The sequence below is a fragment of the Callorhinus ursinus genome, unplaced genomic scaffold (assembly GCF_003265705.2).
Source record: "Callorhinus ursinus isolate GAN/ISIS: 27379988/994484 unplaced genomic scaffold, GSC_fseal_2.0 scaffold13, whole genome shotgun sequence".
NCBI lineage: Eukaryota > Metazoa > Chordata > Mammalia > Carnivora > Otariidae > Callorhinus > Callorhinus ursinus.
In genome coordinates, this window is record NW_027397075.1 from 3,508,536 (window position 1) to 3,532,498 (window position 23,963).

Consider the following 23,963-nt stretch of genomic DNA (forward strand, 5'->3'; position numbering starts at 1 on the left):
AGAGTGAAATGAAATAAAATCAATTTTAATCTTTGTACACCTTTTCTGTACCTTAGCATTCACAAAAAATAACCTTTAAGGAATGCATTTAATTTTTAGTTACTTCCAATGAGGCCCTGAGTCTTTCAAGGTTATCCCCTTCCTAAAAGTAAGTCATTTCATTTTACAGATACCGTGGAAGGACTTTAACGAGCAAATAGCTGGTAGGGCTGAGAAATTAACTCTTCTTAAAGTAGGGGGTCAAATTTTCCAAATATAACTATTAAAATTTTACAATAAAATTGTCATTTTTAATTTTTTTTAAAAATAAAACTTCAGTATTCCAGAACTTTATGCATTCTGTAATGATGATCTGGGCCTCGCCTCTACCTTATCTGATTTTTTTTTTTTTAAGATTTTATTTATTTATTTGACACAGAGAGGATACAGCGAGAGAGGGAACACAAGCAGGGCGAGTGGGAGAGGGAGAAGCAGGCTTCCCGCGGAGCAGGGAGCCCGATGCGGGGCTCGATTCCAGGACCCCGAGATCATGACCTGAGCCGAAGGCAGTCGCTTAACGACTGAGCCACCCAGGCGCCCCTCTACCTCATCTGATTTTAAGACCAAACAATTCAGTATTTGGCCAAAATGTGAATCCAATGCGCTTTTAATTTTAAAAAATGTAAAGCAATGTAAGAAAAAGAAGAAAAAGCAAGCATAGACTAACTGCTTTATAAACCTTAGACTGGGGCACCTGGGTGGCTCAGTTGGTTAAGCGACTGCCTTCGGCTCGGGTCATGATCCTGGAGTCCTGGGATCGAGTCCCGCATCGGGGTCCCTGGTCAGCAGGGGAGCCTGCTTCTCCCTCTGACCCTCTTCCCTCTCGTGCTCTCTCTCATTCTCTCTCAAATAAATAAAATCTTTAAAAAAAAATAAAAATAAACCTTAGACTGCACAATGCCCTCCCACCTGTGACTGATACATCTGACTATAGGGAAATCAAATAACTTTTGACAGTAACATATACAACAGACAAAGCTGGAAGACAAATCTAAATGCCAAATATTTTTGTGTCACAAATCTATAACAATCTCCTAGAAATGAAAAACAATAACCCAATTTAAAGACAGGCAAAGGGTGCCTGGGTGGCTCAGTTGGTTAAGTGACTGCCTTCGGCTCGGGTCATGATCCTGGAGTCCCGGGATCGAGTCCCGCATCAGGCTCCCTGCTCAGGAGGGAGTCTGCTTCTCCCTCTGACCCAACCCCCTCTCATGCTCTCTCTCTCTCAAATAAATAAATAAAATCTTAAAAAAAAAAAAAAAATAAAGGTCCAGGTCGAAAATGGCGGCGGCGTCTGTGTCTCAGCTGTCTGGGCTGCTAGGTCGGTCCGGGGCAGAGCTGGGGCGTTCCATGTCGAGTGGCGCCCACGGCGAGGAGGGCTCAGCTCGCATGTGGAAGGCTCTCACCTACTTCGTAGCGCTCCCTGGTGTGGGTGTGAGCATGCTGAATGTCTTTCTGAAGTCGCGTCACGGAGAGCACGAGAGACCCGAGTTCGTCGCCTACCCCCATCTCCGCATCAGGTCCAAGCCCTTTCCCTGGGGAGATGGTAATCATACTCTATTCCATAATTCTCACGTGAATCCACTTCCAACCGGCTATGAAGATGAATAGAGAGAACCTGGACCACCACCCAGTGGGGACCACAGCACTGGTTTGGACCATGACTCTGCACACGGACCAGAAGTCTATGGGACCTTAAGCTCACCTTCCTTACTTGTATCAAATGATGACCAGTATACCGATCTTCCATCCCTTTTCTTATGGCAGGAGATGGCTTAAATAAATAACTTAGATTGGTCCATGAAAAAAAAAAAATAAAATAAAGACAGGCAAAGATAGAGAGTTCATAGAAAAAGAAATAAAACAGTTCTTAAATTAGGAAAAGGAATCAACATCACTCATAACTGAGAAGTGTACCCATTGGTCACTTACTAGACTGGCAGAAATCCGAGGTCTGAAAACCACTGTTAGTGAAGCTACTTGGAAAGACGGATTTACATACATAGCTGCCGGGAATGTAAAGTGATACAACCGTATAAAGAACAAATGGGCAATAATATCAAAATCACATATGCATATATCCCTTGACCCAGCAATCTCACTTGTGGAAATTTATTCTACAGATAAATATCTGTGCAAGCAATGTTTAGGATTCATTACAGCAATGTTTATCACTGCACAAGAATGCAAATGTAGCAGATATCCATCTACAAGGGACCGGACAAATAAATCATTATGTACTATACAACACTAACCATACAATAGAATATTATGCACTTGGGGAAAAAAAAAACAAAGAATGCTCTGTGTCCTGAAAGATCTCCAAGATCTACTGTTATGTGAAAGAAGATGTACAATAGAGTGTATAGAATGCCCTTTGTGGGGGATGGGATATGGTGAATTTCTATTTTTATTTCCTTGAATTTGCATAAAAAACCTCTACTCTTTGTATATTATTTTAGAACCAGTCAATGTACTATTTCTTTGTGGTAGACTGCATAATTGGGCCTAATTCTTCACCCTCCCTACATCCACATCCTTGTTATGGCCTCAGTGTGAGTGGAATGTACTGTCCCACCTCTTGACCTGGACCACATGACTTGCTTTGATCAATGAAATACGGGTGAAAACAATGGTATGCCAGTGGCTTGCAAACATACTACAAAGTCATGGTAATCGAGTCATTATGGTATTGGTATAGTAATTCACAAATTGTACACTGGACCAAAATAAAGAATCCAGAATGAGATCCCAGGATATGTTAGAGATTAACATATGACAGAGATGGGTTAAATTCAGTGGAAAAAAAGGAGTATTTAATAAATAGTACTGGTACAATTGGCTATCTATGTACTGAAAATAAAACTGGACCCATGTCTTGTACTAGGTAAACAAATTTCAGGCAGATTAAAAGTATAAGTATAAAATAAATAAAAAAAGTCTTACAAAAAAAATTAAGAGAAGACATGCATAATCAAAGGATCAAGGAGATTTCCCTAGTGCAGTCTGGAAACATAGAAGCTAAAAAAGGAGACAAAAATTGGATGACCTAAAAATGAAAATTATTTGTATGGAACATGACACCAAAGATAAAGGCAGAAGACCAGATTATTCTATGAAAAATATTTTCCACGTAGGATAAAAGATTAATGGAAAAATATACAAAGAGCTCTGAGATCCCACTTTTGATAATGATAAGGTGGCTTGTATCAGACCAAAGCTCTCATGTAGTTGTAGATTACAACTACAAACTCTGGGTCAAACAACAATGGTCTGAAGGCAATAACAGCAGCCACCACTTGGAAGAAAGAAACAGCAGTGGGTGAATGTTGCATCTCTGTTAATGTTTTGCCTACAGCTCCATGACAGAAGTCCATCACTAGTGCCAAATTCTCATCTAAACTCTTCCCACATCTCTGGCTAACCTCTAGACCATGCAAATGCTCAGCAGACTTGAAGCAACCTGGTTAAGGCTAAAAGAATCAAACAGATTTCAGCTACTGCCCGTGAAGCGGAAACAGTTTGGAGTGTTAGTTCGTCCTAGTTAACAGACCAGAAAAAAAAAAAAAATCAAAACCAAAATCCATAGTTTCTGCCACACATCATTCATAATGTCCAGAATTCAAGATTACTCAACATGACACATGAAGAGCACAAAAAATGTGCCCAAACTCAGGAGAAAAGGCAATCCTTGGAAATGGCCCTAAGATAACCTAGATGTTAGAATTAGCAGAAAAGAAAAGGACTTTAAAGTAGCTACTGAAGGATATAAAGAGAGGAGCTCAGTCTGTTAAGCGTCCAACTCTTGATCTCGACTCAGGTCATGATCTCAGGGTTGTGAGATCGAGCCCCATGTTGGGCTCTGCGCTCAGCGGAGAGTCTGCTTGGTATTCTCTCTCTCTGTTCATGCGCTCTAATAAATAAATCTTTTTTAAAAAAAAAAAAGGAAATTCAAAAAAAAAGGGGGGGGGTGCCTGGGTGGCTCAGTCGGCTAAGCACCTGCCTTTGGCTCAGGTCATGGCTCTATCCTGAGATAGAGCCCCGCATCAGGCTCCCTGCTCAGCAGAGACCCTGCTTCTCTCTCTTCCTCTGTTCCTCGCCCTTCTTGTGCTCCCCCCTCTGTCAAATAAATCTTTTTTTTTTTTAAAGGAAATTCTAGAACTGAAAATACAATCTCTAAAGACACTACTGGAATTCGTTTATCAGCCGATTGGAGAGGAGTCAGTGAACCTGAATCAGATCAATAGAAATTAACCAATTTGAAGAACCAAAAGAAAAAAAGATTGGGGGTAAAAAAAAAAAAAAAAAAAAAAAAAAAAAAAGAGGCTGTGTGACAATATCAAAAGGACTTAATGTGTGTGTAGTTGGTGTCCCAGAAGGACAGGAGAGAGAAAATGGGGCAGCACAAACCTCTGAGAAATAATGACCAAAGTTAAATTTGGCAAAAAGAGAAATTTACAGACTAAAGAAGCCCAGCAAACCCCTATCAAGATAAATACAGGGACGCCTGGGTGGCTCAGTTGGTTAAGCGACTGCCTTCGGCTCAGGTCGTGATCCTGAAGTCCTGGGATCGAGTCCCGCATCGGGCTCCCTGCTCGGCAGGGAGCCTGCTTCTCCCTCTGACCCTCTTCTCTCTCGTGCTCTCTATCTCTCATTCTCTCTCTCTCAAATAAATAAAATCTTTGAAAAAAAAAAAAAAAAAAAGATAAATACATACAGGGGCTCGCTCAGTCAGTAGAGCAGCTGACTCCCGATCTCAGGATCATGAGTTCGAGCCCCACATTGGGTAGAGAGATTATTTAATGAAATGAAAAAATCAATTCTGGTTAAATCCAACAATTAAAAAAAAAAAGTTAAGTATATATAAAATCTAGCCACATCATAGACTGCTACAAACAAAAAGTCAAGAGAAAATCTGAGAGCAGCCAGAAAAAAAAATATTACATACTGGGAAGTAACCATTCAAATGACCACTAACTTCTGACCTGAACCAAGAAAATCAGAAGACAGTGGAACAATCCCCTGAAAGAAAACAAAACAAAAAAACAACTGTCAACCCAGAATCCTACATCCAGTGGACATATCTTTCAAGAATGAAGGCAAAAGACACTTTCAGATAAACTAAAACAAGGAGACTTCACTGTGAACAGACCTGTCCTATAAGAATTCCTAAAGGAAGTTCTTCAAGCTGAAGGGAGAGGGTACCAGAGGGAAACCCTGGTCCTCAGGAAGGAATGAACCAGAAATAGTCCATATGTGGGTAAATATAAAAGCTTATCTTTTTAACTCTCTTAATTTCTTTAAAATATACCTGGCTTTTATTTATTTATTTTTTAAAAGATTTTATTTATTTATTTGACAGAGAGAGACACAGTGAGAGAGGGAACACAAGCAGGGGGAGTGGGAGAGGGAGAAGCAGGCTTCCCGCCGAGCAGGGAGCCCGATGTGGGGCTCGATCCCAGGACCCTGCGATCATGACCTGAGCTAAAGGCAGGTGCTTATATGACTGAGCCACCCAGGTGCCCCTATTTATTTATTTTGAAAGATTTTTATTAATTTATTTGAGAACGAGAATGAGAGAGAGAGAGAGAGAGAGCACGAGACGGAGGAGGGTCAGAGGGAGAAGCAGACTTCGCGCTGAGCAGGGAGCCCAATCTGGGAGTTGATCCTGGGACTCCAGGATCATGACCTGAGCCAAAGGCAGTCACCTAACCAACTGAGCCACCCAGGCACCCTATACTTGGCTTTTTAAAGCAAAAATTATAGCAATGTATTGTGGAAACCACAGCATTTGTAGACATAATAGTATTAGGAGTATAGCATAAAGTTCAAGGATGATAAAAATGAAACTATAAGATTCCAAGGCTGTTGCACTTCACATGCAGTGGTACAATGAAGTGTTGTGATCCTAAAGCAACCAGTAAAAAATAATGCAGGGGACGGGGCACCTGGGTGGGTCAGTCAACTGGGCGGCTCAGTCAACTGGGCGTGTGACTTTTGATACCAGCTCAGGTCTTGATCTCAGGGTTTTGATTTTAAGTCCTACACTGGGCTCCACGCCAGGTGTGGAACCTACTTAAACTAGTAAAAATAATATTATTAACAATAATGCAGGAGGGGCGCCTGGGTGGCTCAGTTGGTTGGGCGACTGCCTTCGGCTCAGGTCGTGATCCCGGGGTCCTGGGATCGAGCCCCGCATCGAGCTCCCCGTTCCGCGGGAAGCCTGCTTCTCCCTCTCCCACTTCCCCGGCTTGTGTTCCCTCTCTTGCTGTCTCTCTCTGTCAATTAAATAAATAAAATCTTTAAAAAAAAAAAAAAATCATGCAGGAGACTATGGGGGCAACACAAAGGTCCCATATCTTAACAAGAGCATGGGTCCCGTGAACGTATATGCAATTTGCCCAAAATGATGGAACTGTATGCTTAAAATCTGTGCGTGCCACTATAAGCAATTTATATCTAATTTTTAAAGTGTTTTCATTAAAGAAAAAAGGGAGCCTGGCACAGAGTAGTGATTCAATAAATGTTAGTTATGATTGTTAGTATTCTGCTAAACAACAGAACGTCAGTTTAAGAAATCCTGCTCTTGGGGCGCCTGGGTGGCTCAGTCGGTTAAGCACCTGCCTTTGGCTCAGGTCATAACCCACGGTCCTGAGATCAAGCCCCATGTTGGGCTTCCTGCTCAGCAGGGAGTCTGCTTCTCCCTTTGCCTCTGTCCCTCTCCCCAGCTCGTGCTCACTCTCTCTCAAAAAAAAAATAAAAAAAATCCAAAAAAAAAAAAACCAAAAAAAAAAGAAGGAATGAAATCCTGTTCTTTGGACATGCTTACCTCAGGGCGGTATTTAGCACATGCTCGTCCTTCTGCCTGGCATCTTCTCACCTCATACCCTTCCCTGGATGATGTCTCTGCATCCCCGGGTCTTAGCCCAAATGCTGCTTCCACTGGGAGTCCTGCCTTGGCCAAATGCATTCCCTGCCAATGGCCAAATGAATGCATTCCAAAACCTGTTCTCTCCTTCCCGACGTACCGTTTTGCTCTTTCCAAGTCATCATTGGCTTGCTCTAGCTCTCTGATGTATTTCTGAAGTTGATCCTTAATTGCTTTGGTCTGGGCAAGGTCATCCTCCAAGGCTGAGATCTGCCGGTAGCCTTCTGAGTGCTGCGTTTCAAACTTCTCCTGGAGGAGAAAACTGACACTGAGTGTGTGATTTAACCTTCTGATAAGCTGTGTTTATCTCCCTTCCCTGTCATCTCCTTAAAATACTGAGGGATTCCTGGAACATATGCTCTCCTGTTGGAGTGGACACTACTGCTTTTAGCTTGTGAGTGTCCGATCCTCCCCGTGTGCACAGCTCGGCAGCACCGTGATTTCTTTAGGGGACTTAGCTCTCCCATATCATAGGATCTTTATGGGACCGGTCTTCACATCACACTAAGGAGGCTCCAGACATTCTCGTAGCCTCCCACCACAGCCAGGCCACAAGCCTAACCTCAGCCAGTAGAACCTTCTCTCCACAGATATGGACTCTGAAGCAAGTGAGGGCAGAGCGAGAATGGGGGCCACCATTCAAAGTTATGTCCCAAGTACTTCCCACCTCTTGGCCCACAAGCATCTTGCAGCCCGCCCCCTCCTGAACTTGGTCCCTGCAGCCCCTAAGGGTCAAGACCCCCAACAATCTTCAAAAGGAATTATTTTGCTCAAGGTGTCCACAGCCATGGAAAGCCATATAAACCTCCCCAAGCCTCATCCACAAACAAGGGCAACACCAATCCACCTCATGTGACATCCCTGGATTGCGTATCAGGAATCACAGTAACTTTGGTTGCTTGTGCCTCACCGTAAGAGCAGGAAACCATGTACTTAGTCTGACAACTGTTCTAACTTTGTGATCCAGGACACACCCTTGTAGCATGGGGGAGTTAGAGAGGACTTTTGGACCTTTGGGGGAAGGGGGGAAGGGGGAAGGGGGGAGGGAGGGAGGGAAGGAGGGAGGGAGGGAGGGAGGGAGGGAGGGAAGGAAGGAAATAAAGAAAGCCCCACAACCTGTTATTAATTATCAAAAGAGCTTAGTGTGATGTGACTAGTGCTTTCCAAGGCAAGAACTAGTCAAATGACTTCATGATCTGTTGCTGCGCAATGTCAGCAGCTAACATTCATCACATGCTTACTCTGGGCCAGCTTCTTGGCTCAAGATAGTTCTTACATTGGCTCATTTAATGCTACTTCAGAGACATGAACTGGGGCTACTTCATTAGCCCAAAGTCAACTGGTAGCAAATGACTGAGCCAAGATCCAATGTGAGCCCCTGGGGCTTGTGCTCATTAAACAACTATGCTTAACTGCCCTCAAACGTTTCCTTCCGGGCCACAGAGGTATCGACCACACATGCACACGCACACATACGTTCTGCTTTGACTGCTCTTTCAAATCACCTTCCTTCACCAAACACCCTTACTGCTTTCCCTTCATCTACACACGAAAACACGTCCCACAGGAAAGGCCCAAAGTCTAATTAGAAAGTTTGAGGGGTGCCTGGCTGGCTCAGTTGGTAGAGCACATGACTTTTCGTCTCAGGGTTGTAAGTTCAAGGCCCACATTGGGTGTGGAGATTACTTTAAAAATAAAATCTTAAAAAACAAAACAAAACAAAAAAAACAGGGTGCCTGTGGGGGCTCAGTCGGTTAAGCGGCTGCCTTCGGCTCAGGTCATGATTCCAGTCCTGGGATCGAGCCTCACGTCCGGCTCCCTGCTCAGTGGGAAGCCTGCTTCTCCCTCTCCCTCTGCCTGCTGCTCTGCCTACTTGTACTCTATCAAATAATAAATAAAACCTTAAAAAAAAAAAAAGAAAAAGGAAACTTGAAAAACAGACACACTCTTCTTTCCTCAGTCAAGTAAACAAAGGCGTTGCTAGAAAAGTCGGGATGCACGAGGAGAATGACATAATGGTACTTGGGCCAGAGAGGTGTGGTGAGAGCAGCGTGAGAAGAGCTTCCACAGAACAAGCAGATCCTTTACGGGGTGGGGACAGGGAGGGCATTGCACATCCTCAGGCTGCTCCATCCCCTCTGATACTCTGTTTCCTGGCCATGAGCAGAGGAAGCAACTCCCCTCAGCCAAGGAGGGGCCGACCAAGCCCCACGCAAGGGCCAATTCCCAGGGCTGGCTCTGACAGCCTCACCCCCTTTATCCGGGTGCATCTCCAAACAAAACAGGAGCGCAAAGGATCCAACGTCATTAACCTCAATTCAAACCCAGTTTCTAAGACGATGCCGTTAATGGGCTTCTCCACCAGCATAAAGATGCAAAGGATGTCCTTTGAACTCGTGGACATGAAAAGCCGTTGCTAAATATTGTGCTTTCATTTGGGGCTAATTATAATAAGCTGTCAGCTGATGAAGGCATCAACAGACTCTCTGTTTGATCCCTTATAGGCCTACAGGCCTTCTTATTCAACTTGTGGTGAATAAGCCAGTTGTCAAGAAGTCTGACTCAGTTGAAAACATTTCTCTGGGGTCACTGACAGATACTTGCTGGTGGCAGTTTTTTTTTTTTTTTTAAAGTAATCTGTACCCCAGCGTGGGGCTCGAACTCATGACCCTGAGACCCCGAGTCACATGCTCCAATAACGGAGCCAGCCGGGTGCCCCGGTGGCAGTTCTGTTTACCCAGGCATTTCTACTTCTTCTGCTTTACGCTCTGCACCTCAGGCATCTGTCAGGTGGTTGTCACGAAGAGGTCTTCTGCAAGTTCAAAGGCTCGGTCTTGAAACAGTTAATTACTTCATAATTGCTCGACAGGAGTCGGCCTCCACAGAGGGCCTGGTCCCTCTCTGGACTACGGCTCACACCGCCCACCGCCCTTCCACAGTGTTCCGTCCGAGTCCCCTTCAAGTTAAGCACCACGATTCCTCAGCGCCAGGGGCAGGGGTCGGGCTGCCCACAAAATTAGTGGCATGGACCAGGTGTAGGGATAAAGCAAAGGACACTTATCCCTCAGTGTCAGGGATGGAGGTGGGGGACAGTAATGGGGACTGGGATGGGCTGGTGAACGCTTGCTCGGTCTCAGTAACCGCCGCCTAGAGTTTCACTGGCGTGGAAGAACGCAGGCCTGGCATGCCGATTCTCAAAGGAAGTCAGAAACCCAGACTTGTATACGAAGCCTCACAACTTTGAATGCTGATATTAAATACTTAAAACGCCAGGGGCGCCTGGGTGGCTTGGCTGGTTAAGCATCCAACTCTTGCTTTTGGCTCAGGCCATGATCTCAGGGTCATGAGATCGAGCCCCATGTGGGGTTCTGTACTCGGGGTGAAGTCGGCTTGAGATTCTCTCTCCCTCTCCCCACTCACACGTGAACTCTCTCTGAATAAATAAAATCTTTAAAAAAACACTAAAGATATAAATTTTACTATCAGGGCGCCTGGGTGGCTCAGCTGGTTAAGCGACTGCCTTCGGCTCAGGTCATGATCCTGGAGTCCTGGGATCGAGTCCCGCATCGGGCTCCCCGCTCGGCAGGGAGTCTGCTTCTCCCTCTGACCCTCTTCCCTCTCATGCTCTCTGTCTCTCATTCCCCCTCTCTCAAATAAATAAAATCTTTAAAATAAATAAATAAATAAGTTTTACTATCAAAAGAATGAACTGTAAACAAACCCTCTAGTTAATAACAGCACACTGCAGTATTTACAGGGAAGTGTATAGATGTCTGCAAGTCACTTTGAAATGCATCAGAAAGCTAGACTGATGGATGGATAGATATGTAATCAAAAAAAAAGTATGGCAAAAAAAAAAATCAAGTATGGCAAAGGTTATCAGTAGAGCCTAGATGGTGGATATACAGGTGGTCACTGGAAAATTCTTTCAACCTTGCCGCGTGCTTAAAAACTGTCACGATAAAATGTTGAATAAAAACCAGGGAAGACTAAGCAAAAAACATCAGTGGGCCAGACGGATCTGTAGACGTCCAGTGTGGGCTTTGCGGTCTACAACATGAAAGCTTACACTCCACTGCTCAGCTTCTGAGGTCTTTGGGGATCTTTCCTCTGCCCCTCCCCATCCCTCAATCCCCAATCCATTTGTGGGTCCCACTTTTTCCTATGCAATACTAAAGCCAGGATTCTCGAGTCTGCTCGACATCCATTCTCGTCTGTGTCTATGGAAGGTCCAGATTAACTATTCATTAACCCCTAAGCCCCAACCTGCTGGCTACGTGTGCACATGCACACACGTAAGTGCATACACACTCCCTTCACCTTCAAAAATCAGCTCAAATCCCTCCCAGCTCCCCTGGGAAGCCGTCTCCAGCTCCTGCAGACCCTTCTCTCAGAAGGATCTCTCGATCACTACTCCGTAACTGAGCATCTTTTTCCTTAAGTGCTTTTGGGGTTAGGTTTGTTTCCTTCACAAAGCTTCCAGAGCTCTAGGAGCACATCCCCTTCCAGTATCCACCATACCTCGCCCTTGGTTCTTTCCCCCCAGCAGCTCATCAAAATTTACATGGGGAGCTTTATTTTTAAAAATGAAGAGGCAACTGGGTGGCTCAGTCAGCTAAGCAGCTGACTCTTGATTTCAGTTCAGGTCATGATCTTGGGCTCTGCACTCAGCAGGGAGTCTGCTTCAGGATTCTCTCTCTCTCCCTCTGCCCCTCCCCACTGCGCACTCTCTCTAAAATAAGTAAGTAAAGCTTAAAAAGGAAAAGACATGCAGACATGCCTAGGTCCCCCCCACCCCAGACTTACTCAGATCAGGAATCTCAGGGCGAGGGTGGGTTCAAGCCTGCCTGGCTGTGAGGGCTGAGAGACGCAGTCTACAGGGCACGGGCGAGTGCTTATCTGCTAAGCCCTACAGAATGTCCAAAAGGCAGTCTTTACCCTTTGGACCGGTGGTGCTCCTGATACTTGGCAATGTCGACAGGTATTTCTGGTACTCATAAATCTTGGGGGGAGAGGGTGCCCCTGGCATCCAGTGGGTGGAGACCAGCAATGCTGTTCAACACCCTACAATGCAAAACTCAGCCCTCACTGCAGAAAGTTACCGGACCTCAAAGGTCCACAGTGTTCAGGTTGAGGAACCTGCTCTAGACCGGCACTATCTAACAGAACCTTCTGTAATGATGGAAATATTCTCCACCTCTCTGTCCAATAACGATACCCACTAGAGATGTGGGGCTGCTGACCAGGTGAAATGTAGCTAGCAGAAGGAAGGAATTACGTTTTTATTTTATTTTAATGAACTTAACTGTCAATTCACTGGGCAGCGTAACTCTGGACTTTGTATAATCTAATGATCAGCAAATCCAGTGACACTCCATACTCCAAAAATGTCTACCTTTCACATGCCTGGTGGGGTTGTGACAGCCAGCCAGGAATGACCGTGGGGACACATGTGTGACTTGCTTCTCACAGAGCTCCTCCCAATGGGGGCAAAAAAGATTTCCAACACCACTTCCACCCAGCAGGTCTTGAGGGAGGAGGGAGCATGCCCAGGGCTGGCCAGGGGCCCCCTCGCACAGCCGGGCTCGCTTTCCCAGGCACACACATGCCACGCCAGAAGCCTGTCTGGGCGTGCTGTCCATGTCCTCTCACCTTGATGGTTTCCAGCTCCATGCGAAGGCGGTTATTTTCCGACAGGAGGTCCCTGTTCCTGGTTTCAATCTGTTGCAGCTGCGTCTCCAACTCAGCTTCATATTCGCGGCTTCCCTCCTGGAATTCTCGGAGCTCCTCTTGCGTGTTCTCTGCCCTACAGAAGTCCCAGACGCCATTAGGCAACCATTTACTGAGCACCTAGCCATGCTGTGGAGGGTGATGCATGGATTAGCTTGTTTGTCAACCACCTTTTGAGGCAGAAACTAGGCTTACCCTCATTTTACAGGTAAGGCTGAAAGAAGATGTGACTTGTCTCAATGTCATGTGAGTCAGCAGCAGAGCTCAGACCTCAACCCACATCTGCCTGACTCCGAAGCTATTTCTCTACCAATTCACTCCCTGCTCATTCATTCAACGTATTTGGTTTTTGGACTCAACGTGGAGTAAATATCCTTGGGATTGCGTACCCTCTGCAGATTTACTTGTAAGCAGGAATTGGATCTAATATAAATGTTTGCTCACTCCACCACTACAATGTGCGCCTGGTCAACCCCAGACACCCAGTTCCAGGTCCTCGATCCTTAAAAGTAAGCAACGCTTTTTTTTTTTTAATACTAAACCTGAGTTATCTTATAGTCAAATTAAGAATAAGAAAATTAGAAGGAACGGAATAAGACCTCCAGGTGGAGAATATGAGTCCATGAGAAATAAAAAGCAATGCTGAACACACACACATACACACACACACACTACTCCCAGATATGGACACTGAACCGCTGGTTCCACATTTAAAATCTGCAAAAACCCATACTGTCAGGCACGGGGACTGACCAGATATGGCATCCCCAACTGATAAAACCCTTCCAGAAAATAAGATGGGAAAGAGCACAGCAGTTTGCTCAGGACTAGAGGCTTTGATGCTCACATTCTAGCCCAGCTGCTTACTGGCTGGTGTGACCTCGGCGGGCAAGTTATTTGCCTTCCCTGAGGCTCAGTTCCTCATTTGTAAAATGGGGTGATAACTATTTCCTCATGAGGCAGTTTTGAGATGTAACGGACAGAATGTGTGTCAAGTCCTTTGTAATGCTTGTCGCCTCAGAAGCCCCACACTGAATGGTAGCTGCCACCAGGATGGGAAGAAAAAGCAGGGTGGACTCGGGAAGACTGACCTCTGCTTGTAAGTCATAGCCAGATCTTTCCAGTAGTTAGCTTCTTCTTCCTCAGAGCTGAAAGTCTTTCCCGAGTCCTCCATGGTGAAAACAGAGCAAGAGGTCACTCTTCTTGTGGCATGGTGTCTAGGAGAGAAAGCTTTATAATTACTGTCCATGTCTGGTTAAAGAGCTTATTTTTAATGTGGTGGGGGGGGGGGAGAGGAAGCTCCTGAATTTTATGTTGGATTAAATGATAAAACATTGCCAAAAACTGAAACCAAACTCAGACAAAATACAGCCCACCCACGTTACATTCCATGAATAGATAAAACTACCAAGATTTTATTCATTTCATGGGGGTGGGGGGGCGCAAGGAAAAAAAAAAAAGGAGGGGAGGACATCTCTGGGGTTCTGGTTTCAGCAACAGGTGCCACCACCATCCCCATCACCAGAGATGAAGAACAGAAGGAAAGACTTTAGGGCGAGAGGATAATGAGCCGAGTTTGGGATATTTCTAGTTTGACATGCCAGTGACACGTCCAGAAGCAACAGCAGATCTGAAACTCTGGGGTGAACTCTGGCCTGACACAAATTTAAGAGTCCTGAGCCTGTAGCTGCTTCTTCCCTCTTTCTCGTGACGGAACTGCTGGAGAATCTAGTGAGTGCTATTTATGGAACGCTGAGGAATGCCAGTGTTTGACTGGTAGGCAAAGAAAGAAACAGTAATCTAAGGAGACAGGGGACAAATGAAGAGACGAGAACCAGACAGTGAGCTGTCCGGGCAGTAGATAGATGGTGTCAAGGGAAAACGACCGGTCCACAGTATCCACGACACAACAGAGAAACTAAGAGAAGGACTGGAAAATACCCAGGAGACCTCGCGGAATGTCGGTCACTGGTGATGTGAGCAAGAACAGTTTCAACACAGTGCGGGGGGGAGGGGCGGAAATTGGGCAGAGGAGTTACGAGGAGGTAAAGAAGAGGAAGTAGAGGAAATTCTGGAGAGCTGGGTGTGAGAAGCAGACAAACAGGACAGTAGCTACAGGGTAGGGGGTGGGAATGGGGCCTTGGCTCTGAGGACTTGGAGAGATCCAGAGCAGAAGCTGGGGAAGGGATCTCTATGAACAGCGGGCCATTTACAGACTCCGGCTGACAGAGCCTTATTTAAGGCTCTGAGCTTGTCAAAAGTTCATCAGGAATCCAAATGAGATGTCTCCAAAGTCCCTTCCTTCCCTCAAGGGAGCTCACAATCGGATGTCCTCAGGGACAAAAGAATGAACACAACTCCTCACTTTGCAAGGCATAACAACCTGTTTTGTTTTGTTTGGTTTGTTTTTTTGAGAGAGAGAGAGAGAGAGAGCGAGCGAGCGAGCTGGGAGGGGGGGTGAACAGAGGGAGAGCATCTTAAGCAGGCTCCAGTTCAGAGCACAGGGCTCGATCTCACGACCCTGAGATCACAACCTGAGCCAAAATCAAGAGTCAGACACTTGACTGAGCCACCATAACAAGCTATATTTTTTACTACAAATATTAATCATTCAGCTAAATATGTTAGTGTTAACATGGACACAATCAGCAACTTCTGGATCCCTGGTTAAAAAAAAAAATCAAACAATTATATTCAAGCACAGCCCTTATTGATAACTAGATTTGTTAGTATCTGTACTCACATCTTCTCTTTCCTAATTTTTCTCCCTTCCCTCATTCAGAGACAACATGCAATGTGCCCCACCCATCCCCTTCTGGGGAACAGTTTCTCTGAAAGCTGAATGGAAGCACAGAAGCTGCAAAAAGTAGAAAGCTGTTCATTTGTTGATCTTTCTCCAGTCCAGCATTTCTTCTTCCAGCTTTCTGTAACACCACTCTAATCTTGGGGAAACTAACCCTACATTCATTCCATGTGATTCAGATGTACTTGACATCAGCATCTAGGGGGCACAATACGGGAGGGATGCCTCCAGCATCAGTAACTGGCTCAGAGGAGGGCCGAACCCAAGCTGAGCCAATAACAGGATGGGTCTAACCCAAACTAGACCAATGATTGGTTCAGGGGTGGCCCTAACCCAAGCTGAGCAAATCAGTGTCAAGGGCTTTTGCAGAGCGATCAAGAAAGACACTCTGGAAGTGTTAACTAACCTTATTGTGGTAATGGTTTCACAATATATTCGTTTATCAAACCATCATGTTATATACCTTAAACTTACACAATGTTCTATGTCAATTATATCTCCATAAAGCTAGGAGAAAAAAGAAAGAAAAAAATTCTTCCCACTAGGGTAAGATGGTAGGAGGTAAGCAAGGAGCTGCCAGTGATCATCCTTCCATCACAAGGGAGGCGTCTGCCAGAGAATGAAGCCCAAACAAAGGAAAGCAGAGCCAAGAGGTGGAGACGCTGGGTCCTGATGATCTCATTTGAACACCTGGATCCAGTCATACCTGATTTAAGGTTATGAGAGATAACCAACTCCCTTTCTTGACTATACCAGTTAGGGTTGGATGGCTGCCACAGAGGGTCCTAATTAAGGTAAGTAGTGAAAGATGTTGTTTGCTGAAAGTAAAAAGAATTAGAGCACCTAGAGTGTAAATAACATCAATTAACATGGCAATGGGTAAGGGTAAACTTAGATGCGGTACTCCCTGCTCAAGTCTTAAGCTCTAATGAGCCCAGAACTCATCTGATATGAAGTCACCAAACCAGTCCCTATAGTGTCAAGAGCCCGTGCAACTGAGTGCTGTGTGACCGTTATCTTATTGAGGATAGTCTCAACTGCATGGCACAAGAGTCTGTGTAGTAGGGCGAAACAGTTAGGAACTAGGAACAATGGATGTATACTGGTTTTTCCTGCTGTTTGGGAAAATATCATATCTAATATTCAATGTAATTAGTTCCTGCCTACTTCTCTAAACATTCCCCAACCCTACCCACCCGCCCCCAGGCATTAGCTTATGTTCGAGGCACACGGCCTTCTTTCCGTTTTTTTTTTTAAGATTTTATTTATTTATTCGACAGAGAGAGACACAGCAAGAGAGGGAACACAAGCAGGGGGAGTGGGAGAGAGAGAAGCAGGCTTCCCGCGGAGCAGGGAGCCTGATGCGGGGCTCGATCCGAGGACCCTGGGATCATGACCTGAGCCGAAGGCAGACGCTTAACGACTGAGCCACCCAGGCGCCCCCTTCTTTCCGTTCCTTAAGCACAACACACTTACTCCCCACCTCAGGGCCTTTGCACTTGCTGTTCTCTGCCTAGGTATCCTCCTTGTCATTCAGATCTCAGCTGAAATGTCTTCCCCAGAGAGACCTTATTTGAATACACCACCAAATATCCTCTCTAGCCCTTCACTATTTATTAACCTCTGCTTTATTTCATCATTTTGAGTTTTGTTTTTAATCTTCCCCCACTGGAATGTCAGTTGTTGAGCACAGGGGCCTCCTCCATCTTGCTTTTTTATCCCAATGCCTAGAACAGTGCCTGGCATATAACAGGCACTAAATATATGCTTGTGGAATGAATGAGCAAAGGGAAAGAGAGAGATGGACCACTAGTAGGAAGGGGATGTGAGGTTAAGGAAAAGCAAGAAGCCATAAACCTCTGAAGACTAGTTTATGGTTGACACCTGTACATCCCTAAGAGGCTTGGCAGGATGGGGAAAACCCCACACTCCCTCAGCACCTGAGTGGCATCTCATTAGTGGAAAGTGGCAGGAGAGAATACCTTGTTGGAAACTAACCCTTCTCCAGGTGTACATGATAAGAAGCATCTGATACTGTTCTTGGGGTTTAATGTTCACCCTCATTCTTATGACAGCTGAGTTTTGGAAAAAAAAAAAAGCTTCCTAAATAAAACACTTATGGCCAGTGAAGACTAAAAATCCTCAGGAAAGAAACGAATTTGAGATGTTTTAGGAGGCACTTCCATTGCGCGAGAGGCTCTAATTACAACCGCGTTGATGGGAAGGTTCTGGTTTTGGACTTCAGGGCCAGGGTGTAGGGGTGATGGTGGTGGTGGTGGTGGAAAGACGCTAAGCAGAGACCTGAGCTCCTGTCACGCCTGCACCATTTGTAGCTCCTTCAACTAAAGAGAAAAAACCACAGGCCTGGCATTTCAACCCAAAACCCCCCTGCATTTTAAAAACAATCCTTAGGGAAGAGGAAAAAATATATTATAGACTAAGAAGAAGCAACAGCCGAACTTCACTTTGTTCTGAAACAACAATCTTAAAAATGTACGCTTTTTCCTTTGCCATCTGAAAACGTCTCACAGTTCCAATGTGCATTATTCTTTGCCACAGAAAGCAGGTAAGATGACTCGGAAAGAAAGACTCCCTCTCCCTATTGAACTGAACCACCGCGTGCTGGGTGTTTAATAACTTATCTTCAGTTTTATCCCCTTTAAGCCATTCGGCTATTAAGAGTAAGCAAGACATCACTTGGGTTCTTAGAAGCAGAAGCTGGAGCAGAAACACTGCACGCCTTGGCCATCTCCAGAGGTGCAAGTGGACAGCAGAGGCAAATCAGACCCAAGTGCAAGTTGCGGGGAGGGAGTGACTGGAGGGTCTTTGAATTCAAGTTCATGGTCTCCTTGGGGTTGCAAAGAGACTGTTCAGAGGTCAGATTCACGCATTTCATCTGGCCCCCAGTCTTTCCAAACGCACTGTGACAGGCACGGGTCTCGGTATATACAACTCTGTACCCACGATCTTAAAAATGGGCACTGCATGCCTTTCATTTGTGCTACAAGTGTTATAGGCATTCTGCCTCTGTGCTTCTGCTCTCGCACCCCAGGAGCTCTGTGGACAAACCTAATGGGCACCTCAAAAGTATATGCTACAGCAGGCAAGGGAGCACAAGCTGGGAGCACAAAGTTCAAAAAGTATGTATTCTCTATTTTGCATGACTTAGATCTCCCACCCCACCTTTGATTTCAAAACCCTAGAGAAAACAAAGCGCTCTCCTTTGGCTTTCCTCTGAGTGAAGAAACCAGCATAGCTGGTCAGGAGCAGTACACACGTATAAACTATCAAGAATTAACTCACCACCCTTCTCCACGCCAACCTCAATCCTTCCCAATCAAAACAAAGGGAAGAGCTGAAGGGAAAGGGAGGGGAAAGAAAGACACGGCCAAATGTCTGCACGTGCTTCAACAGCTTCTAGGTTATGATGCAGGCTCCGCATTTTGCAGAAGTGGCATCACTGGGGCAAAACCAGTCAAGAGTCAGCAAGTCTGGCTTCTGTCTCTGTGCTTTCAAAATCTGTGATGATCTTCCTACAAAAATACTTAGATAGGCATGCAAGGACATATACTCAAGGGTGTATGCCATCATTCACTGATGTGGAAAACTGTAGAAACTTAACTGTCAACAGAGGACTGATTTGGAAAATTACACAGTTGTTAAGAAGTATATGAACTAATATAGAAGAAAGTTCATGATATGTTAAGAAAGGGTGCCAATTTCGTTTATAAAGGTATCTCTCAGGCCCCTGGGTGGCTCAGTCAGTTTAAGCGTCTGCCTCAGGCTCAGGTCATGATCCCAGAATCCTGGAATCAAGCCCAGTATCAGGCTCCCTGCTCAGCGGTGAGCCTGCTTCTCCCTCGGCCTCAGCCTGCCACTCTCCCTGCTTGTGCTCTTTGTGTCAAATAAATAAATAAAATCTTAAAAAAAAAAAAAAAAAGATGCTAGGCAAAGATTTTTTTCCTTCTGTGATTTCCCTCTCCTCCAACCCTTCTCGAACATTTCCAAACACCTTCTAAGGGCTAAAGCAGTGCTGGGAGAGGCAGACAGAAAGCACCTACATCAGTACTAGGTGCAAAAACAGTCCTAGCTGCTGACACAAACTTTCTGTATGCAGGCCCACTCATGTTAGGAAATTATCTGGTAAGGAAAGGGAGTGTAATCTCTGTGGGCTCACAAGTACTAAGGCAAAAGAACACACTTTGGAAACAAAAATAACATCCTAACAGAATAAGCCAAGTTAAGAAACTATTATCCAAAATGAGAGGATAAAATATGCCAATTGGACGCCCCTGAGACTTAAAGCATCTAATCCTACACAAAAGACACAGTGCGAGTAAAGATTTAAGTTTCAAACCTGGTTAAATACCAGTGTAGTGGTGGGGTCAGGTAAGTGGCTCTGGGAGTCAGTCACTGGGATCCAAATGCTCTTCAAAGCACCCTATGTGTGTCCTAAAATGCCATCCTACCCAAGAATACAGAAACCAAACTAGCATAGAAAATGACAAATCTCTGCTCAGTGCACCCTGTAAAGGCCGTTTCTTTAGAAAGGAAGTTAAAAGGGACCTCGAGGCTGAAAGTAGAAAGAGGCACAACCTGGTACCAACCCTGGACAAAGAAATCCGGGAAGCTCAGGCCCTCAGGAGGCGGAGAACCTGAGATGACTGGAGAAGATAAGGTAGCTTCCCAAAAAGCCGTGTCAAGATGATGGCGGGATTTCCCACGACCTCGGGGAGGCAGGTAAGTCCCAGCACTGCATTCAAACTGTAGAATAAGCGTTTTCGTCCTTTATCCTATCCTTCCCCAGAGTGCTATCAGGGGAAATCTGAACCTTCCTGCAGCAGAGATCTGAAAAAAGCAGAGGGAAGGAGACTGTTCCAAACACGTTCCCGAAGGCACGGAGATGCCAAGCAGGGGGGAGGTTTTTGGAAAGAGGCCTGAACTGACGGTGGAGGTGGCAAGGGGCAGTGGACGAGGGCGGGGGGGAAGGAGATACGAGGAATGAGGGAGAGTCTGGGGCAGCAGGAGGCAAGGGGGTGGCGGAGGCTGAGAAGAGGCAGAAAAAAAGAGCGAGAAAAGACCAAGAGAGCCAGGAGGGCAGAGGAGCCAGGCAGCGGGGGGCTGGAGACGAGGAGGGCACGAAGGACCGTGGAAGTCAGGGAGGAAGCGGAGGGCGCTAGAAGAGAAAGAAAGTTGGCAAAGGCGAGGAGCTGGGCGCGAGGACACAAGGGTGGGAAGGCACAAAGTTAGGAAGGGAGGCTGCAGAGAGCGGGATTTTTGAGCCCAGCGCCCGGGACCGGCGGAGTACAGGCGGCCGGGAAGGAACGCGCGAGCGAGGGGCGCGGCAGGGTCCCTGCAAGGCGGCTCCTGGCGGTCCCCAGGGCGGGCAAAGGAGCTTCCCGGTGGTGGCGGCGGTCCCGGGACAGCCCCCAGCCCCGGCCACCGCAGCTCCGCACTTACCCCGGCTCTGTCCGCGAGGACGGGCGGCTACCGCGGCGGACGGCGCAGCCCGGGCCTCTGACCACCGCCCCCACCCCCGCGCCCGCGGCGGGCGCCGACCATTGGCTGCGGCGCCACGGAACCGCGTCGGCCTCGGCCAATCAGCGCCTAGCAGCGCCGTTTGGAAACTTTTTTCCCAGGGCCCGGGCGCGGCGTGGCCACGCGGCGGCACTGGGCCGGAGGGGGCCTGGGAGGCTCCCGCTGCTCGGCAGGGACCTGGCAGGCCTCGGAGTGTGCAGGCGGGTCCCTGGACATCCGGGGACGGGCTTGGACGTGAGGGCCACGCTGTTCAAGAAAATACGACTCCCTCCCCTAGACACCGATCGCATTTTCCCCAAATCCAGGGAAGGACAAAGATCCAGGTCCGCTTAGGCTAAGCAATGTTCCATGTTCTTTACACCCAAAATAAAAATGTCATCATCATTATCTTCAAAGGCGGCGAACTTCGTGTATAAGGGCTTGGTTTCGAGCCTGGCTTTGAATTCTAGCTGTATTCCTACAAGCTGGTTGATCTTGGGCAAGTGACTTGAACACTCTGTGACTTAGTTTCCTCATCTATAAGATGGGGGCTCATAATAGGATTCTACCTTGGGGTTATGCGGAGACAAACTGAGTTGACTTGGAGTCTGTAAAACGTTTAGGACCGTGCCTAGCACAAAGTTAAATACAATCTGTGCAATTCTTAAGTGATCATGATTTGTTCATTGGTTGTGTGTCAGAGGCAATGCTAACTTCTTGACATGGGTTTTCTTATTCTCACAGCAATCCCAAATGTTCACCAACAAATATTTATTGTGCACTCAGGCTTATAACACAACAAATGTCAGACAAGCTGCCAGTCCTCAAAAGGCTTATGCTACTAAGAAAGCAAGACACTAAACTAGCAAACAGAAAGAGTAAAATGATTTCAGATGCTTGTGAGTAATGATTTCAGAATAAACAAGGTCCCTTGAGAGAAAAGGGTCGGGAGGGGTCACTTCAGATGATCAGGGAAGGCTGCTCGATGGAGGTGACAGTGGAGCTCAGATCCAGATGATGAGAATCACCGAAAAGCACTTTTATTGTCCTCGTTTTAAAAGATGAGAAAACAAAGGTGCAGGAAATTAAATGCATTGCCCAAGGAGTCCCAATTAGTAATAACAAACCAGGCTTCAAACCTGGGTCTGTTTGACTCCTACACCCGAATTCTTTAGCAGGACCCTAGAGGCAAAGAGATTTTTAGCTATTTTGAGGCCTCTGGCCATACTCTTAGAATCCTTCCTGCCTCCCTGCCTTGGTTAAGAATGACCTTTCTCTGTCATGAGAGAAAGTCATAAGAATGACTTTTTTGACTCCTTCCTAGTTGCCAAAGAAGCTCAGAGACGCAAAAGGGAAACTCACTGCCTATATCAACAGAGTTAAGTACCAAAATGTCTTTCAGGAAGCTTCCATCCTGCTCACAAACACTAATAAATCATTCACACCCTCGTCTCAACACTTTTCCTCTGATGCTTTCTTTCATCCTCAGAATTTTATTTGAGGGCGCCTGGGTGGCTCAGTCGTCTGCCTTCGGCTCTGGTCATGATCCCAGGATCCTGGGATCGAGTCCCACATCGGGCTCCCTGCTCAGCGGCAAGCCTGCTTCTTCCTCTCCCACTCCCCCTGCTTGTGTTCCTGTTCTCGCTGTCTCTCTCTGTCAAATAAATAAATAAAATCTTTAAAAAAAAAAAAAAAGAATTTTATTTGACTCCCACCACTCTGTGAGATTTCTGGGCAGGGAGTAATCATCCCAGTTTACAGATAAACTGAAGCACAAATCAATGAGTTAGCCAGTCCTGCCTAAATGGCACTGATCACTTAAAAGTCACTTAAACTAGTTTCCAATTTCCTTCATTTTCCATAAAGACAACAGGGAGGACATTGAAATGATCATCATGAAAGTTCTCAGGAATAGTTTAGGAAATGGCTTTGTTATTGGGTAAAACCCTAGAACGAAAAGAAGATTTTGGAGCATGTTAAAACCTTTTCCTCCCTTTATTCAGTGTTTTCCTTGTAGCTTTTAGATATGAATTAGCAGAGAGCTCAGTTTCTCTTGCTTACGTCCTTCCGTTATAATTTATTATTTCAAAACACTAAACTGAACATAGGCAGAAGAGAAGTTGCTGGGGAGAAACTCCTTTAGTGACAACTAGGTTAATTTAGAAGGTGAATTGAATGAAAAATGGCCACTTACATAGCACAAAAATAAAACTTCATCCTAGTTCCATAAATGTGAAGATTATAATTTGGACAGGGAAAAACTGAAAGTTACTCTTACTCTCTGATAAAAGTTTGCCCACTAAAGACATAGGAGTAAGATTAGCAGACACTATATTTAAGAAAGCATCTCTTAAGAAAATGTGAAAGCACTCTTTCACAAGTATCAAATTGCATTTCACTTCATAATTACTTCCAAGGACTGGTGTAGTCTGCTTAGGCTGGTTTTCTACAGAAAACACTAAAACTTCATTTCATTAAAAATTATTTGTAATTCAGACTTTTCATTAACTTTCCATTTAGTAGAATTGATTCGGCTTTATTTACTGCATTTAACCTGTTGAGATCAGGCACAGCTCTGGACTTGAAAGAATGCCAAGCAAAGTCAAACAAAATGTGTCTGTTCTGTATTGTTTTATGACAAAAAACCTTTTTAAAAAGGCAATAAAAAATCCACAGTTACTTTGTTTCCTTTTTATATTTTTTAGTTACTTCGATGTGCGTTCAGAGATACTCAACTGGCATAAAAAGAAAAACTCCTTTAAAGAGAAAAATAATTTGGTACTTTGGGAAAAAAAAAAACACAACACTAGACACAGGGTTGTTTTTCATCTGTTCTAATTCCCACTTGGAAAATAATACCCCCCCACACACAATGAAGATTTACTGAGCAGTAATAAATACCTAAGCAGGCAGATGATGTGTGTGCTTGTCATCTGCCTTCTGGAC

General features: G+C 45.5%; 1 protein-coding gene and 1 pseudogene across 9 annotated transcripts in view; one reads left to right on the forward strand and one right to left on the reverse strand.

Annotated features, from left to right (window-relative positions):
• NDE1 (nudE neurodevelopment protein 1) overlaps nt 1–21,103 on the reverse strand; it is a 48,344-nt gene extending 27,241 nt beyond the window's left edge. For 8 of the 9 annotated variants that reach the window (XR_012380429.1, XR_012380432.1, XR_012380431.1 and 5 more), the window contains exons 1-4: nt 20,961–21,103; nt 13,789–13,914; nt 12,620–12,773; nt 7,068–7,216 (exon numbers count right to left, since the gene is read on the reverse strand). Coding sequence is in view for 3 of the 9 variants with exons in the window: in XM_025855643.2 (XP_025711428.1) it covers nt 7,068–7,216; nt 12,620–12,773; nt 13,789–13,871 (386 nt within the window). In the remaining 6 variants the exon portion in view is untranslated. Of the gene's footprint in view, nt 1–7,067; nt 7,217–12,619; nt 12,774–13,788; nt 13,915–20,107; nt 20,349–20,960 lie in introns of all 9 variants that reach the window. The other variant, XM_025855642.2, reaches the window with a different exon arrangement.
• Nucleotides 1,314–1,849, forward strand: LOC112811521 (cytochrome c oxidase subunit 6A1, mitochondrial pseudogene; annotated as a pseudogene).
• Nucleotides 21,104–23,963: the final 2,860 nt, after the last annotated feature.